General features: G+C 45.4%; 1 protein-coding gene across 5 annotated transcripts in view; it reads right to left on the bottom strand.

Moving 5' to 3' along the window:
• The window catches only part of LOC130538094 (ryanodine receptor 1-like), a 35,054-nt gene that overhangs the window by 11,574 nt on the left and 5,840 nt on the right, over positions 1-17,640 (bottom strand). For 2 of the 5 annotated variants that reach the window (XM_057055344.1, XM_057055341.1), the window contains exons 20-76: positions 17,310-17,502; positions 16,995-17,211; positions 16,811-16,915; positions 16,620-16,723; positions 16,461-16,544; positions 16,231-16,390; positions 16,012-16,159; positions 15,691-15,896; positions 15,429-15,603; positions 15,142-15,350; positions 14,618-14,976; positions 14,405-14,534; positions 14,095-14,255; positions 13,854-14,016; positions 13,685-13,771; positions 13,373-13,599; positions 12,856-13,294; positions 12,174-12,666; positions 11,780-12,053; positions 11,588-11,702; positions 11,337-11,469; positions 11,129-11,223; positions 10,906-11,041; positions 10,625-10,811; positions 10,431-10,542; positions 10,216-10,336; positions 9,965-10,134; positions 9,662-9,882; positions 9,499-9,589; positions 9,270-9,410; positions 9,016-9,179; positions 8,849-8,927; positions 8,594-8,683; positions 8,386-8,526; positions 8,063-8,288; positions 7,870-7,993; positions 7,642-7,757; positions 7,487-7,554; positions 7,294-7,415; positions 7,116-7,165; positions 6,910-6,970; positions 6,697-6,823; positions 6,426-6,537; positions 6,271-6,352; positions 6,055-6,185; positions 5,643-5,963; positions 5,324-5,564; positions 5,162-5,249; positions 4,981-5,073; positions 2,033-2,203; positions 1,900-1,959; positions 1,677-1,811; positions 1,469-1,581; positions 1,290-1,386; positions 1,110-1,219; positions 945-996; positions 780-854 (exon numbers count right to left, since the gene is read on the bottom strand). In XM_057055344.1, coding sequence (XP_056911324.1) covers positions 780-854; positions 945-996; positions 1,110-1,219; positions 1,290-1,386; positions 1,469-1,581; positions 1,677-1,811; positions 1,900-1,959; positions 2,033-2,203; positions 4,981-5,073; positions 5,162-5,249; positions 5,324-5,564; positions 5,643-5,963; positions 6,055-6,185; positions 6,271-6,352; positions 6,426-6,537; positions 6,697-6,823; positions 6,910-6,970; positions 7,116-7,165; positions 7,294-7,415; positions 7,487-7,554; positions 7,642-7,757; positions 7,870-7,993; positions 8,063-8,288; positions 8,386-8,526; positions 8,594-8,683; positions 8,849-8,927; positions 9,016-9,179; positions 9,270-9,410; positions 9,499-9,589; positions 9,662-9,882; positions 9,965-10,134; positions 10,216-10,336; positions 10,431-10,542; positions 10,625-10,811; positions 10,906-11,041; positions 11,129-11,223; positions 11,337-11,469; positions 11,588-11,702; positions 11,780-12,053; positions 12,174-12,666; positions 12,856-13,294; positions 13,373-13,599; positions 13,685-13,771; positions 13,854-14,016; positions 14,095-14,255; positions 14,405-14,534; positions 14,618-14,976; positions 15,142-15,350; positions 15,429-15,603; positions 15,691-15,896; positions 16,012-16,159; positions 16,231-16,390; positions 16,461-16,544; positions 16,620-16,723; positions 16,811-16,915; positions 16,995-17,211; positions 17,310-17,502 — 8,705 coding nt within the window. Of the gene's footprint in view, positions 1-761; positions 855-944; positions 997-1,109; positions 1,220-1,289; positions 1,387-1,468; positions 1,582-1,676; positions 1,812-1,899; positions 1,960-2,032; positions 2,204-4,261; positions 4,277-4,980; positions 5,074-5,161; positions 5,250-5,323; positions 5,565-5,642; positions 5,964-6,054; positions 6,186-6,270; positions 6,353-6,425; positions 6,538-6,696; positions 6,824-6,909; positions 6,971-7,115; positions 7,166-7,293; positions 7,416-7,486; positions 7,555-7,641; positions 7,758-7,869; positions 7,994-8,062; positions 8,289-8,385; positions 8,527-8,593; positions 8,684-8,848; positions 8,928-9,015; positions 9,180-9,269; positions 9,411-9,498; positions 9,590-9,661; positions 9,883-9,964; positions 10,135-10,215; positions 10,337-10,430; positions 10,543-10,624; positions 10,812-10,905; positions 11,042-11,128; positions 11,224-11,336; positions 11,470-11,587; positions 11,703-11,779; positions 12,054-12,173; positions 12,667-12,855; positions 13,295-13,372; positions 13,600-13,684; positions 13,772-13,853; positions 14,017-14,094; positions 14,256-14,404; positions 14,535-14,617; positions 14,977-15,141; positions 15,351-15,428; positions 15,604-15,690; positions 15,897-16,011; positions 16,160-16,230; positions 16,391-16,460; positions 16,545-16,619; positions 16,724-16,810; positions 16,916-16,994; positions 17,212-17,309; positions 17,503-17,640 lie in introns of all 5 variants that reach the window. The other 3 variants (XM_057055342.1, XM_057055343.1, XM_057055345.1) reach the window with 3 other exon arrangements.

Genomic DNA, 17,640 nt, shown 5'->3' with positions numbered 1-17,640 from the left:
TAAAAATAAATTACACAAATACAGTCCTGATGAGACTGTTTTATAAAGTCCTGTGGCAGTGTAAGTGTGTGTGTGTGTGTGTGTGTGGTGTGTGTGTGTGTGTGTGTAGGCATAATAAATCTGAAGCCAAAAGTAATGAATGTCAGCAAGTTAGCAGCTGGCGTTGCATTTAAAAAGAGCCACACAGAACTCAGAAAAGGCTTCAAATTTCACCTCATTTAAATGGAACACGTTAAACGGTGGAAGCTGCAGCCTAGTGTTGGAGAAGTGCCCCAACAGAATGAAAAGCTCAGCTTTTTGGGTTGTTGACACATCGATTATTTCTCATTACTTTGTGCAGAACACAGAACTGAAGAGAACAAGTGAGTTATTGTTGGTGTTGTTGGATTGGGATTATTACCGTTGTTAATAAACACATAAAATACTTTATCCTAATCAGCGCCAATCCACATTTAACAGTTCAAAGTTTAACCTCGGCAAGTGTTTGGCATATTTAATAATAAATGAAATAAAAATTTATGATTGAATAGATTACAGACAGAAGAATGTGGATTGGAGCTTTGAGTTTTTAAGTTAAGCGACTAAGAAACGTTGCAAACACCACTTGAGGCAGACGCATAACGAGTCAAAAGAGAGAGAGAGAGGGGGCGAGGGAGAGATGTGGCGATGAAGCGATGTGCTGATGATGATGACGTCACTCAAAGTGCCGAGAGCTACCGCTCCGCTGTGTTCCTGGTCCCCAGCCCCTGGCCGCCCATTACCAGTTCTGACCGTCGCACCTCAAAGGACTTCTCATCTTCATCATTTTCCACCATTTCCTCTCCCCCTTCTTCTTCCTCATCAATGTGGCAACTCTAGAAAGGCAGCGTTGAAGAAATGCACCAGATTTTAGGACGTTTCACTTCGACAGCGGGTCAGGGCCACGCCCCTCTGCAGCCACTCACCTTTGCCATAATGTCGGCGTACGCCATATAAAGATGATCTGTGTCAAGTTTACTGAATGTTGGACAAAATCAGAGAAGTTAGAAGAAGTTACTTCAGAAGTTAGAAAGTACGATCAGACTGAGCGCATTTCGGAGCGGACGCGTCCGCGAGAGCGCCCAATCCACCTTTTTTCTGTCAGCGCGGTGCGGCTGAAATGCAGAATGAGCTGGTGGAGGGGGTCAGGCTTTGTCTCCTTCTCTTCCTCCTCATCTCCCTCCTCTTGCTCCATTGCTTTCTGAAAGGCACGAGCATGAGGAAGGTTAATAATCGTGCTCAAGAGAACGCAGGCGTGAGATGGCGCTCACAGATAGGTCGTCGATCATCCTGTCCTCAAAGGCGTAGCCCTCGGTGTAGAGCCAGTTCCGTTTGTATCCCTCCAGGAACATGTTTGATGCGCGATGCCTACAGGGACAAACAGGAACTGAACTCTGTCTCAGTGGCTGTGCAACAGCGGCGTGCACGTCGGTGTGGACGGATGTCTGACCTGGGTATGTTGTATAATGGCGTCATCCTGAAACACGCGACAACAGCTCTGCGTCTCTGCTTCGACAGCAGTTTGTGCCACACCATCTTCTTTGATTTGAATGGATGCTCCGTCTAAGGCGACCAAGAGAACCGAGGGTGACTCCTACTGCACCACGGGGACATCCAGAGGACACAGGGCGTCGTCCAGAACTGATTTCCTCTCTCACCACTTCCAGATGGTAGAGGACTGCAGACACCTCCTGCACTCTCTTGACGACTTTCACCGGCGCGTCGGCGTCTTCGGCTTTACCGGCCATCTCCTTGTACAGGGCCATCTGCCAGCGCATGGACGGGTTGTCCACCTGTCCACAAGACAGCACGGAGCTTCAGGAAATGTACCATCAATGTTTAGCTCACCTGGGGTCGTACATATAAAAGCGGGACTAGTACCTTGCCCTGCAGATGGAGGTTGTTCTGCAGAAACTCTCTGACTTCTTCATCTGTGTCCCTCTGCAAAGTGAATCTGTTTACCAAGTGCATCTGTTACTGAAATGCTTTTTATTTTCAGGATATTCAATATTACCAAAGAGTATCTGATCTTGGCCAAGTTAATAAGCTCCTGGTCAGCAGGAGAGCACATATTGAGGCCTATGGGGAGCATTTTTTTCAAAGCAGCCACAATAAGCGACGTCTGCACCGAGTAACGATCGCCACGCTTCTTTTTCTTCGTGCGTTCAGTGTCAGAGCCACCGCCCTAAGAAAGAGGAATGATAATAAAGCAAAACACAATTACAGTATCTCAAAAAAGGCATCACAGCCTAATGGATCCAAGCCCTCATCGTTGAAAAGAAGCAACCCCAGTGAAATTCATTACTTTACTGGACCATCATCAACGTGCAAAAAAAATGGAAATGTGTTTCCTGTTGTTGGTTCTCTGAGCTCAGACCTCCAAGTAAAGTACAGTGACAGTTTACAGTTTGGTTGTTGGCTCTGGGCACAGGAGTCTGAAAGGAATTGGACTTATGGTAATTACTCACACATGCAAAAGAAAGCAGGTGATAAACAACGCAGCATTCCTGCAGAGCATAAATAGCTGTTCTTTTTTTTAACTAAAATGGGATTTTATTAAAAGGATTAAAATATTATCAGCATAATTATGTTAGTTGATTAGTTGTAGAAAGTGTATGATGAGCTCCATTAGTAGCAGGCTGGTAACTACAGTAAAGCAAACTGTCTATGGAAAATGTCCCTGTACTCCTTTCCTCTGGAATTATTTGAGAGTTCTGCAGGTTTTCTTGAAGAGGATGTTTAAACCCACATGGGACCATAAAAGAAAGACGGTTATACTGGGTGAATTCCAATCTAGAAACAATTTACAAGATTCCCACTTGAGCAAACCAACAAGAATATTTAGCTATTCTTCATCACACAAGCATGTAGGGAGTTCATTTCCTGTTTAAAGTACCTTCAGAGACTTTACAGCTATATTACTGGGTAACATTCAATGCAGCTTTGGAGCTGGTTGGGCCATTAACTACCAATAAATAAATCTACAGTTATAATTTGTTGTCTTATTTGGTTTCATGAAATCATAGTTGCAGATTGTTTTGATGTTAATAGGGAGAGCTGTCCAACTACTCTCTTAAAAATCCTTCTTCCTTTCTCCAGTTCCCTGCTAGTTGAAAGCATGTTATGAAAGACTTGTTTGTAGAAACCCGGATGCAAAGCTGGGACTCATTTAGGTAATAACAGGAGATTCATGTATTTGTTAGGTTTATAGATACTTTAAGCACTTTTAAAGAGGTAAGGGAACACATGTTTACTTTTGTTTGTTTGTTTTATTTTCAGAGATCTTTAGCATCACGCTCAAGGTTTTGTGTTAGTGTGGTTACTAAAAAAAAAGAGAAATTCAACCATGATATGAAGTGAAATTTCCAGAGAGAAGAAAGAGCACAGAGAACTCTAATGTTACCCCCTAGTGGCGGAAAAACGGCATTACAAAAGCTACAGGACAACCATCCTCAGATGAAAAGAAATATAAAACATACTAAATTTGAACTATGATCAAAAAAAGAGCAAACTGAGTGACAGGATGATGGCACTGTGCCCGCACTGCCATTTTGTGCTGGGTGTAGAGCCCAGTGCCATGAGCCCAACTCTACAGCTGAGTACTTTCATCAAGCGCCTCTAGACTCCCCCCCACGCACACTGGCAGGACTGGGGAACGCCCACAGAAGTAGGCTAATGTCCGATGATCCTATGTGAAATTTGTCTAGTTTTGAACTAGAAATTTTGAACTAGTCTTGTACAATTCTAGCACTTGTGCACCACTGGGTGTATAAGTTAAGTCTGTGCGTAAGAACACAAGTGCAACGGCATGCACAGTTGAACATAACCTTGGAATGGCAGTGTAAGAAGATCTAGACTACATCTGTTGCTCCTCTGAAGCAGCATCTGACAAGGATTTTCATATTCTATAAATATAAATGAATTCAAATTTATAGCAATGACAAATTCTAAACATAGTTTTGTTCCGCTCATGATAAAGTGCGAATTGTGCCTGACTGAAAAGCTACAGCCGCATTAGGAGGAAAGGCATTTGTCACTGTCCCTAAATCAGCAGCCGAGGGTGTCATCTCTCGCAGTGGAATGTCCTCATGTTTCAGCACACTGTGTACGTGTGCACGCCTGTATTTGTGGCTGTGGTATGTGGATCAGATGTGCCAGTGTGCTGGAGAGGTTGATGAAAAGCTCCCTGAAAATTAAGGTGCCATGCGGTCAGCACAGCGGTCGTGCAGGATCAAAGTCTAACCTCTGAGTCCCCGCCCTGGAAACCCAGCCGCAACCCAAAAGAAAAGGACAAGGGACAGCCAAACAGAAAATACCATTAACTCAACTGCAAACTGCTGTGAATTCAAATTACTGTTGAGAATTACAGTGGGTGTCGTCGCCTCTGAACCGAGTCGGGCAAATGTGAATTTCAAATGACAAATAAATGACATCAGAAGCTGAATCCAAATGTCCACCTTTAACCTAGTGGGCAGAGACCTCAGTCATGAGTAAAGTCTGAAGCAAGAAGACTGCAGGATGATATAAGCCCCAGGCAGATGGGACTGAAGGTTTAAACAACACACAGTTACCTCTAAAGCCTGCAACTGTAGCTGGGGCTCTATGACGGTGTGGATTTACAGTCCTTACAACACATGCAGCTGCGTACAAGTGGTTTTGGTTTTGTGTCCATTTTGCAGTGTGGGGAAAAAATATAATCAGCGTTAAGAAGCCCTTGTGGCGTCGAGCTCAACACAAAAACAAAAGTAACGAAACAGGGACATTTGGATACAGCCGAGTAAATTTATGTGCCGCATAAGTGATTTTCTCTTTTGGTTGTTGAAGGGAAATAAATATTTTGAAATATCCAAGGCCATCCTGAAGACGATACACTACATTTTAAAGACAAGCAACAGTAATTACAGCACTACGGTAAATAAGACTTTACGAGATCCTCGGGGACGCTGTCTCCTCTCAACCTACCTTGCTCATTTTGCTTTTGCTGTCAGCAGTGAGGAACGACATGTTATTGATCTCATTCATCACCACAAAGTTCTGCTCTTCCCGCTTGAAGTTCTACAATGCAAAGAAAGATGCTCGTGGTCGATGTAATGAGCTGCAGCAAGTAAGGAAGACGCGTTCGACGGCCGAGCAGAACACTCACATGAGATTTGGACCAGAAAATAAAGACTTCTCCAACCATTCGGAACAATTCCTCCGCGTCTGGATCTGGGCACGTCAACCATCTTGCCCTGTATCAGAATAACAACAACAGGCCTCGGAAGTTTCAAATGGTGGCTTCAAATGGAATTCAAGTGGACTTTACCTGTTGTTGTCGATATATCGGATGAGCAGAGGGTAGAGGGCATACAAGTCTCTGCAGAGAACCGCAAACTCATCGCGAATAGTCCCGTCTTCCTCATCCGCCTCGGTTTTTCCCTCCATCCGTAAATGGTCTTCTTCGGCCACTACCTTCGACGTGCGCTTCTTCAGCTTCTCCATGGTCGGGATGAAGTGAGATTTTAGCATTTCTGGCTTTGCCCTGCTGACAATTGGTTGCGAAAACACTAAAAGGAAATGATATGGTTTAGTGAGTGGAACCAAAAACTGCGGAGCGGATCACTGCTGGTTTAAGCACAGCTCACCAGCCAGCCTCTTCATCCAAGAGGCTTCGTCAATTCCTAAATTGTTGACAACAATTTTCATGATGCTGCCCAGGAGCTGATTGAGGTGTTCTGATGTGACATCAGTGCAGATCTTGCTCTCCATCTCTGGAAAGTTCTCCGGTCCTCTCTCCCACCAGCGGGGCAGGTAGTTACACAGCATGGGCAGAGTGATTTCAATCACGTGAGGCATCTCAGTATAACGAGCCCCTGACTCTGCCAAGTCACCAATCTCCTTCAGCAGCACGTCCAGTTCTGGGATGTCTGGGCATAATTCTTGGACCTCATTGGGAAGGCCCAAAACTTTGAAGGAGAAGTCGTGAAAAGTCATTTTTCCGTTGTTTTTTTCCATAGTTGACATGGAATCAATCAGAACAAAGAGCGTCACACTCACTGGCTCTCTCCCTCGGAGTCTTTGTGGTGTACACAGAGAAGGCGTTGAACTCATTCAGATGAGGCTCCAAGTAAGCCACCGGCATGGCTGCTGCAAGGTGGGCCAAACACTCCCCGAGAGCGGGCCTCTGCCTACAGCGGACGCACAATATCCCGACAATAAAGTTCAGACATTATCATACCTCATTGTTCGCAGTTGACGAGGATGCAAATTTACCGTTCAACGTGTGGATTCTTAACGGTCCCTAAGGAGTAGATGCTGCACATGATGCGATAGCATGACATCTGTAGATCATCCACTGCGTGAAAGCAGCAGCGTGTCAGGGTTGGTAAAGGAATGTGGGCAGTTAGGAAGCGGAAAACGCAACTTACAGATGACATCATCTCCAAAGAGATGCTGAGCGATGTGATCAAACAGGGAGGTAAGAACTGGGAGCAGGGCGATGGTGGTGTAGTTGATGTTCTGGGACACACCTTTCACTTGCTATGAAAAGAGAAGCAGGCCATAAAGGCAGAAGGAGCACCTCCAGTGTTTAATTAATAAACACTAGCCTGACACGGCGACGTTGAAAATGACTATTAAAACCTGTCAAGATGCAGATTTATCATTATATTCCCATTTTTCACAGTGGCCTTGGATTACCTGATTGCCTTTGGATACTTTGCCCAGTTTGAGGTTCTCTACCATCTTCTCTATGTCATCAGCAGCACTCTCAAAGAATGATCGCAGGCCCGCCTTAACAATTTCAGGCCCTGACTTCATCACTGTCCTAAAAGAGCCATAAAAACAAAAGTGACGCCAACAACAGTAAAGAGATTTCACATCCTGGTCGAAAATGCCACATTAATACTGAACCTTGCATCCAGGGACCGCGCCAGAATGTGCAGGCAATTTACAATTGCCGAGGCGTCAGTTCCTGCGAGAGAGACACGATTCACCACGTGATGCATTCAAGACAAGACCAATTTGATCTGTCTGGTAGCAACTGATCATATCATGCGGTCACAGTAAAGGAGTCACAGAAAAGAGCGAAATGAACCACATGGAAACTGATGTCTTACCAAAGAGAGAGACTCTGTGTCTCACCAGAGCCGACATTTTACAAAAGATACTGAGGTAGAAAGGAAAGAAAAGTGCAAGACAAGGAAATGCGGACAAGTGGTGAGAAAAAAAGATATAGTAAAAGAATAGAAAACATGCCAAAGCTGTCTGCTCTATCTGTTTAATAGAAGAGCTCACCTGGCGATCATCTCTTTCTCCTTATTGGAGGAATGCCCACCGCTCCCTAAAACTTTTGCAGGTGTCGATAAGAAGTAGAGGCAGTGGTTTTTGAAATATTGGTTGATGAGAGGCATTAAAATCTAAAAAGAGGAGAAATCTGTGAAGACAGCTGCCAAATGGCGCACAAAATAGTTTAACATAAACATCCCACCTTGGCAAAGAATTTGATTTCCTGCTCATGAGGTGATTTTTCCACTCGTCCACTGCTCACCACCGCCTCTGTAACACATCACATAGTATGGTGGGTTCAGGGTGATGCTGTAACAAAGAAGGATTACACATTTCACTGTCTGATCTTGGCTGTACCGAGGTGGGCGATGAACTCCTGGGCGATTTCCATCCACTTCAAGAGCTTCTGAAGGAAACCATAAGCAAATCTCTTCTCAATTGATGAGATGTCAGACTCCATATCTTTCAAGCCCCTGAAGAGAGTTTAGTCATATTTACAGCGTATTAGAAGATTTTCTCTTGCTGTGCAAAACAAATGTCTGCTAAATGTTCTACTGAGTATCAATTCTTCTTCCACATTAGTACCTTGTGACGGCGTATCCATTAAGCTGCAGGAACTTGAGTAGCTCATATGCTTTTTCTCTGTCTCGTGCTTTTTCTTTTGCTGTCAGTGTATCATAGGGCACTAGCAGAGGATGAGTTCCGCCTCCTACGTAGGAAGAAACAAGGTTAACACAGAATCTCTCCACGTGTACGGCTTCCTTCCTTAGAAAAAAACCTTTGGACTGCAGTTCTAACTTTTTCTTCCGTCCCCAGGTGTTATGGTAGTTTTCGGCCAATTGTTCTGCCATGGACTTTTCAGAAATACAATCTATTAATACCAAATGAACCTTTAGCATGGACCAATGTGAGATTTGCAAATGTACCTGCAGGTCTCTGGAGAGAGCCATGTGTGTGATGTCAATGGGCTGGGGGCTGTAGCCATGGCTTGGATCATAGGTGGCCTTGTAGAGAAAATAATATTAGTAAAGATATAATAATAATGATATATAGGTAATATTAATAACAACGGAGTCGTATATACATCCAACCGCTCTGTACCTGAGCAGTCTGTGAGATTTTCCGGGCAGCTGCCTTCTTCTTCTCTGATTCTTCTTCATCTCTGGCTTTATCGATGTTCCACTCCCATGCAATCATGGCTTTTATTGACTCTTTGATTGGCCAACGGTAAATCTCTTTGTCCTACCGGGAGGAAAAGTGGGGAGTTGCTGCAGGCAGAGAAATGCAGGAGGAATCAGAGTGAACTTACCTTCTCGGAAAAGGTTTTGTAAGGTCTGAGCATGGGATGAGTTTTTGCATTTTCATCCAGGGTTTCTCCGTAGGACCAGTTGTTCTGGATCTGGCACAGACATATACATGTATATATATAATGGGGATCTTTTATTGTTGTTCACTAAACTTAAATCCTTCCTCCGTAATCACTTTATGCATGTAAGCCAACAATGCATGGATGCTCTGATCAAACCCTGCTCTTCTCTATCTGGAGGAAGAAAACAAGACCAACCTTTTCAAATGCCCATTTATCATGAGTGTATTCAGCATATCTGTTGATAAAGGCGTCCAGTCGCTCAGGGATGATGGTGCTGTTGATGGAGGTCCAACAAAATATTCAGCATTTAGCATCATTTCTTACTTTACTGATACTTTTTATCCATAAAGACATGATCTCACTTGGTGGTGTCTACAGGTTTAGGGTCAAAGTTTCCCTCCGCATCCACTGACGCTTTCTTCTCAGTTTTGGAGGAGTAGCTGGCGTCCACATAGTCCGGAGGAATGGCCCCAGCAATGGCGCATAGACAGGGCATGGAAATCTTAAAAATCTCTGCATCAAATTTCTGCAATTACAAAACAAAATGCAAATGAACTTGCAATATTCCCAGAATAAATATACAGTCGTCAGAACAAATCCATGGCAGGAGCAGAACCTTGTGGGCAAGTGATTCAAAGATCCCCCAAAACAGCTTGCGGGTCAGGTGAAGCTCTTCCTCTGACGCGACCCCAAAGTTGGCCCAGCCATTCGGGAGGCAGTAATATTTCCAACACCGCTCGTAGTGATTTGTCAGAAGCTGTTAAGACGTAAAAGAGAAACTATGAAATGTGCCCACTGAATAATGAAGATTTTTTTTCAGATGTAAAACACTTTGATCCTCCTACCTTCAACGGCATTTTGGCATACTCGTTGAGAATAGGCACATCAAACACGAGACGTCTCAACAGGTGCTGAAGCATGGATGGACGCAAATGTCTGAAAAACAAGTAAAGGATTTACCTGACGGGTAAAAATGCTGGAAAGGCTCCACCATAAAGTGAGACTCACTTGCACAGTGCCATGAGGCACTCCTCTATGATGTCTCTCTGGGCTTTAGTGAAGGCTCGCCCGCGAGACAGCCGGTAGATGGTGTGCAACATGGAGTCGATCATTATTGCTCTGTGATCGCTGCCGGCAAACAGAGGAGCACATTTGGTGATGAGCGGCAGCACCGCAGAACAAAGGTAGCGGTTCAAAGCCAGGGCCATCTCTGTGGTGCTGAAAGCAACCTGGTGAAAGAAGACGGACGCTCACCTACAACTGTCGTTATCTGTCTCTCTAATACAACTGCAGCTTTGCGTGGATGCTCACCGTGTCCAGAGAAGCAGCAGCTCTCATGTCAGGGAGAAATCCGACCTCCAGGACATGGAGCAGGAAATCCTGGTTGTCGATACCGTACACTCTGTCCAGGAAGAGAACCATGGGAGCCTTGTGATCCGGCACAAAACTAGCTGACATCTTTGGTTCGATGATACTGTTGTCTAAGCACAAAAGAGAAAAGCAGGGATTCATTAGCGGTGCTTTTTAATGTTAAAATAACTTGCAGAAAATTGTGGGATTACCTTTTCCAAAAGAAGGAATCTGAACAGGAAGGCTGATCACACCCACCAGATCCTCAATGGGGACCAGAGACCTCAGAATAGCCCTGATCCTTAGAGCCTCACCTTTACCAGCCTGGATCAACTGCATTTACCGACATTTGCGTTTTTAATAAACAGCTTCAGCTAGATTATGAATTGAGCGGGTAGGATTCTATTCCAGCTCATAAACAGCTTACATGCATCTCCGGAGCACAGCGACCAAGCAAGTCAATAAGGGCGGAGTAAAATGACATGATGGCATTTCCCAGGTGCACCCTGTTCTCCTCATGTTGCTCCTCTCCTCCAAACCTATCGCGGGAAAAATAGTTGATCTGTCAACTGCTGCTACAGCGACTTCAGAGGCCATCACTAGCATTTGGGAGACGCCTACATTGGGAAACGTCTGTCTTTCTTCGTGGTCGGCCCATCCCTCGCAGGGTCCTCCGATATCTTGATGGCCTCTTCTATGGCCGCTAACAGACCGTTGCCACCCTCTCCTCTCAGGGCAGGACCGAAGCACTCGGGCCTCCGAATGAGGAGGCGTACTACCACGTTGGCATTCTCCTCTACACTCTCTCCTACAGCCAAGAAAACAAGAGTAGTTGTGATGGGAAGAATTCACTATTATCAGCACAATGGGATTTTGTCTTTGCATCAAAACAAGGATCAGACCATTGACAAATACAGCAAATCGAAGAAAGTCAAGGTATTTCTCTCCACCACAGGGATTCCATCCAATATCGGGGTAACCTTTGGCCAGTAGCATTGGACAGCTCTGAAGTCCACAACCAGCCAAATACTTCACCACCTGGGACCATGTGAGTGCATTTAAAATCTGAACAATATCTGCATGACAGCATTATGGTCGCTTTAGACACGTCAAAATGTATTTCACCATTTCCAGATCCTGCTCTTGAAGGGCCAGTGCCAGCTCATTGTTGTCAATGCAAGAGGCTGCAGCCACATCCAGCGGCGTGGAGCCCCGCATTCCTGCAGAGAAAAAATAAAGTTTGGGGAGCATTCAGTAAATTCTCCCACAAAGAATATATCACCATGCAATATATATATATATAGAAATATAAACAAGGCTAAAAGACAATCACCCAGGCCAATGCCACTGTTCTGGAGAAGGTAGCTGAGGTGGTCAAACATAGAACGCTGATTTTGGCGACTGATCCGGCAGAAATAGCACAGAAAGCGGCAACAGTTTGTTACCACACGAGGGAATCTGATCTCCTGTTGCAGGAAAGTGTGTTTCAAAAACAAAGCAGTTAATGGCCGCGCTTCATCTCATTACTTGGCATTCCAGAGCGAGGGTTATTGATACACAGAGATTTATAAAAGAAAAAAATACCTTGGAGTCCCCACCACCCAGTACATTGACCATGACCTCCATGACAGTTTCATGCATGCCAAGCGCTCGCATCAGGTTGGGGTGTTGATAGAACACTTTGTTACTCATGATATTTCTGCAGAAGATGAAAAAATATTGACACTCTCCATTACACACTTCAAAATGTAAATATAGCCACATTCAGATATCCACCCAATGCTTTGAATCATAAGTCGCTCCTCTTCTGGGCCCATCTGAACAATGAGCAGCGAGCGGATTTGTCCCAAGCACTCGAGCAGATCCATGGTGTCGTTTATAGAGACGGCGTTGATGGTGTAGGCCTTGGGGAGGGCGCGGATGAGTTCACCCAGCCCATCATACTGCCTGTGAAGGAGGCTGAACATCATCCGCACAAGCTCAGGATTCTGGATGAATGACTCCTGGGCCCAATGGATGGTCGTATGTGAAATGAGCTCCTGCAGCGTGCCTGAGGATCACATACAGTATAATGGATTTGGTCTGGGGAATTTTTATTCAATCGACAGTCTTCAACGATATAAAACACAAACACACACGCATATATTTTATGTTTTTATGAGAAGCTTACTTGGTTTTTTATCTTCCTGCGGTTCAAGTTGCACTTCCACCTTCTTCTCGCGGAACTTTTTCACCCTTTCCAACAATCGGACCAGCCGCCCACGGAGCGAATTATCCACTTCTTCCTCCTCCTCTTCACCCAAACCATCGTCTTCAAATTCTTCTTCTTCGAATTCTTCTTCCTCCTCCTCCATTGCTTCCTGCTGCTGTTCCCCCACAGCTCCTGCTTGTTGGGGAACCTCCTGTTCCTTCTGCTCTTTTGTTTCTCCATTCTCTTCGGCGGGCTCTTCTTCTTTCTTGCCGCTGAACACCGTGGGCTCCAGCATCTTCAAAATGTGTGTAACATCTTCGTCGTCAAACACACCCATGATGAGGAGCGTACTGATAAGCTTGAGGATAGGAACAAAATGAAACTCAACACTGCCTCCCACAGGGTCTCTCATGGCTTGAACCCCATCTTGCACAGCCTCCGTCAGCATGTTCAGGGCCCTGGTCTTCAGCACCTGGAAGCACAAATCAACAGCCTTTTTGTTCATTCTCTCTTTTGAGCATGTGATTTTTTTGTCTCGCTAGTTTAAAAGGGGCCATTACAGAAGATTATAATTATTGGTTAGTCATTACCAGCTTAACGGGGTTAACATTTAGTCACCGTGCATTGTGACATGACCAAAAAAAGAGAGCTGCTTCCTTACCTGTAAAGGGATGACAGGACTCAGGGTGTAGATGTCTTGATTTGTTCCCACAAATCCAACAGAGGAGAAGTGAAGTTTAGGTCTCAGACACGTGGTGAGGCCCACCCCGGGAAGAGCACACGATTTATCAGTGTACAGAGTGATACTGCGTGTTTCATCCGTCATCGGAATGATAAATTCCCTGTTTGTTCCCAGTCGGCCTCTTTTTGCAGACTCCAGGTGCATGCTGATGAGTAGGTCATAGAAGCCACTCCTGATTGGTCCAGGCAAGTAGGTGTTCTGTATGGCATAGAAGAGCTGGGACTCATCCACATGGCTGCACAGGGCATGAGCCACGCGGTTGTTTCCCAGGGCGCACACTGAACCGTACAGCTTCAAAGTATGATAGTGGAACTTCAGCAAGTCCATCCGCTCAGACAGTTCCAGGATGTCGATACATCTGGAGGATTCAAGCGTCATTTGGGTGAAAAAATAAAGGTGACATCCTTATATGTAATGTTTTGTCAGTGATTCTGACCTGTTCTCTTCTGGGATGTGGAGGGCCATCATGGTGAGGGGCTCATGGCACTGGACAATCCAGCCCAGTCGCTCACTTACACGACCCGTCTCTGGAGCCAAGAAATGGTTAGGCATGCGGCTCCAGATGACCGGGGTTAACATCTGGACATCTAGTCTAGGGGGACACTGGGGGACCGTGTTCTTGCGTTCACTCCTGAACATGGCGGCGGAGATCGGCATAATGTTCTAGCGCGACAAGCAAACCCAGAGAAAAGATTCATTGGAGAAGGCAGAAAGCTCTGTAGGAGGTTCTGCTGTTTCATCAGCGTACCTTGAGCTTGCCAAGTTCAAACTGGATCATATTCTGACTGGAGGGAAGCACAAAGACAGCTGGGAACAGTTTTGTGTTAGGCTCCACCTGCGAGAAGACAACACCCCATAGTTGTGGAACATACCTGTGGTTTTATTAGAAAAAGTGCGACTATTAGAACATAGCTGACCTGGTAAAAGGTGTTGATCTCTTTTCCATTTGCAGTGAAAGTCATGAGTCCTGTGTCCAGATCAACAAGACAGCCGATGATAAAGTCCTCTTGACTGACCCGAGTCTGCTGGGAGTTACTGAACTCCCCTCCCCACACCATGTAGCAGTTACTGCGTTTTATACTGGGAGAGACCGTTTCCATCAGGTAGGCTCAGATTTTTCAGACATACGCGTTTGCTGTGAACAGGAACACGTCCTACCTGTCGTGTATGTTGCCTTTGTCGTCGCCAACGGTGACTGTTACATTTCTCACTTTGTTTATGTCAAAATGAAGGTCATACTGATGATAGTCAGGGGTGATCCAGCCAACCCAGATGCCACTGGGCTCCTGACCCGCAAACACTCGCACAGAATAGTAGTACTGGTAAAGGAGGATAAATGGTGATTTTTAATTTTCTTAATAGATCTACCCATCTAGCTCTGTGTCTGTCTGTCTGTCTGTCTGTCTGTCTGTCTGTCTGTCTGTCTGTCTGTCTGTCTGTCTGTCTGTCTGTCTGTCTGTGGTCTTACTGTGGTCGTGTTGAGAATGATGTCGACATCGTCCCTGTCATCTGGCACCACATCCTCCACTAACCGTGGCATTGTGGGAACAACAGGGGGCGGGTTAATCAATGCCGCCTTCTTAGCCTTGAAAAGGAAACTGAAAATAGCAGCGACAATTTCAGCGACAAGATTGAATTATATATGATATTTAAGCCATGCGCCTTTCTAATGTCAACAAACCCTTTTTTCTTGCTTTTCTCAGTGGAGGCATCTTTCTCATTCTCTCCATTTTTGATGGCAGGGATTTCTTTAGGCACAGATGGTTCTTTCTTGTCCTCCTCCTGCTCTTTGCGAGTCGCGGACTTCTTCAGAATTTCGAAGTCAGAGTCGGGGTCCACCTCCACCACGTCTTCCTCGGGGATGGTCATGGCACGAGTGAGGAGGGTGGTCCCTGCAGGAACTTTGAACGTTTCGTGAAACTCGATGGGCATGCTGAGTCTAAAGAACAGCAGGTCTGTGTTGGCATTCTGGGATCCAAATGTCTTGTGGGTGACTTTGAGACACGGAGGAGTTTCCACTGTCCCATCTACCCGAGCCACCTACACCGCAATGGAAGGTGATGATTGACAAATGTCAGTTCAACTTTTGTCCAACAACAGAATTCCTGTGTTATTAGAAAAAAGCTCATGATGGGTCCCTTTCTGCAGGTGTAGCTAATAGCAGGTACTGTAGTTAACAATGATAATGCGCATCATGTAAAATACCTCCACATGAGGGTGGTCTGTCGGTGCATTCATGAACTGTGGGAGGCTCTTGCTGAACCACATGGTAATGTCTCTCTTCATGTTAATGGCAAATGGTTCAAATCCCTCTTGCAAGCCACAGATGGTAAAGTAACGAAGACTGCTGACATTCTGGCCCAGGTTGATCCTGCCGACCTGGGACAGACCCAGACTGCACACCGGTATGAAGCCTGTAGTTGTATAACACACATAGGAGCTCAAATATTAAAAATCCAAATACCCACACCTTGAAATTTATACTCACATACCCTCTCCTATCTCAATATCCTTAAATGCCATCTCAGAGCCTGAGTCGCTGATCAGCATTTCTCCATTCAGCGTAAACATGATATTCATCTCTGTGAGGTCAATCATACATCCAACCACGTCACCAGACTGCCACTGTCGCCCAAAGGACTCCATACCCATATGCCAACGTTGGGCCTGGAAAAAGGAAGCACTTTAATTCCCACTTTTGGATTGCAGACTCATTGGGATTTTCACAAATGCAAAAAAAGATTTTGGTCCTGCCTTGAAGCCATTGAAGACATAAGCCAACTCATCTCCTCCAAGTTCTGTGTCGGCACGAACACTGGGTCTGGCCCAGCCAACTCTCATCTCTCCAACGGTTACGGCTTCAAACTCAAAGTACCATTTCCCCTGTGTGATAGCATAAGATTTCTCTGCTCTGAAAACTCTGATTTTGTCTCCACGGGGGCTGCCTGGTCCATCTGCACCTGCACGACACAAAAGAACACTTCAGAATTAGCCTAAGCATTTACTAAAAAGTGTTATTTTGGTGGGTTAGATTGTTCAAAGACACAATGAAAGCTTCTTGCTTGTAAAACTTACTGCTCTCCTGGTCAGGTGGTTCGATATTATAACCGTATCCAATGAGAGTCCGAACAGCTGAGCAAACGGTGTCTCTGTTGGTCTTTTTAGTCTTTTCATCCAGTAGGTTGTAGGGAACAAGCCGAGGATTCCGCCTGTTCACTATATCCTAAACAAGTAATATAAAGATATGAAGGGACTCCAGAGCAGCCTTTGCTTCCAGCCTCTCCTCTCAGGTACCTGCACGATGCTGTAGGTCCATCCCTGACGGACCCGGTCTCTGGCCCACACGTTGTGTCCATTTTCTGCCAGTCGCTCCACAAGAGTGTTCTGATTTGGAGTCAGCTTGACATGGTTGAGGTCTAAAGGAGCTGGCTTATATCCGCTGGTCTGCATATAACTAGCAAACAATGCTCAGTTATTGGGATGCGTCCTAGCGAGGGAGCATAAAAATCAATCTCACAGCTCACGTTTTAGGAAGCTTTATCCTCTTCAGATTCTCCTCTGCTTTCTCATCTCCCATTCCAACATGGCAGCCAAGCGCCAGCAGAGTCCTTTAAAAAGACGTGATACAAATAATTAACAAAGCTCCTGACAACATGGCTGTTCACGTAAAGATTTTGACTTACTTGAGCGTCTCTCCTGACATCGCTAAATTGTAGTTCTTCTCTGGTTCAGGCAGACTCTGAAAATCTACCAGACATGGGTGCAGCTTCTTGTTGTCATCACGAAACTTGAAAAGCCACGATAGAAGATTGTTAGTGTGCAAATGAGCTTTTTACTGTCAGCAGCAAAAATAACCAGTCCTGCGAGCACATACTGGTCCGTATGTCCATCCTTGCTCAATGCGAGTGACGGCCCAGAGCTCGTGGCTGTTTTCTGCAAGCTTTTCTCGAATCCGCTCCAAGTGAGGAGGAAGAACAATCTGAAAAGAATAAAACACGCACACGCATTTAAAAAACAAACAAACACAAAAATGACGAAAAGACAGATTAAGAGCGCACTTGTATCGTGTCGACGGGGCAAGGTGTGAAGGCTGTATGTGAAAGGGACTGAGTGGGACCCAGCAGGTTGCGGACGTCTTCGAAATCATGCTTGTACTCCTTGATGGGCTCAATCCGCAACCGGTCCCTGGGCAACACGGCTTCATAGCACGGGGCATACCCGGGCGGGGGGAGGAACTTGAAATCCCCGTGACGGCCTCCCAGGAGAAACCGAATCCTGGTCGAATTAGAAGGAAACGTCTGTGTCATTATTACACAACAAAACTCTTTTTTATTTTTTTTTAAGTTAGCCACAGCAGTGGTAAACGTTCTCACGTGACGCCTGCAGAAAAGCTGACCACAGGGAAGAAAAGGCCGTCCAAGTTGAAGTTCTCAAACATGCCCTGGACAGGGTGGCCGTTGATCCGGAAGGAAATACTCGGAACGCTCAGATCCAAACAGCAGCTGACCACATCTTCCGCTGTTAGGATGTGCTGATTGGGCGAGGCAACGTGACGAGGAACACGCCCTGTGAGCATTCACATAAGTCACAGTGAGTGAATCAAAGCTTGGAAACATAAATGAACACTTGGGAAGTGGTATTTTATCAGAATATTTAGATGAAACCAGAATATTAACAGTCCAGTGTGATGGACTGCTTTGGTTT

Source organism: Takifugu flavidus, chromosome 14 (genome assembly GCF_003711565.1).
Source record: "Takifugu flavidus isolate HTHZ2018 chromosome 14, ASM371156v2, whole genome shotgun sequence".
Classification (NCBI taxonomy): domain Eukaryota; kingdom Metazoa; phylum Chordata; class Actinopteri; order Tetraodontiformes; family Tetraodontidae; genus Takifugu; species Takifugu flavidus.
Note: the sequence above shows the minus strand (reverse complement) of the source record. Positions and strands in the feature narration are given on the sequence as shown.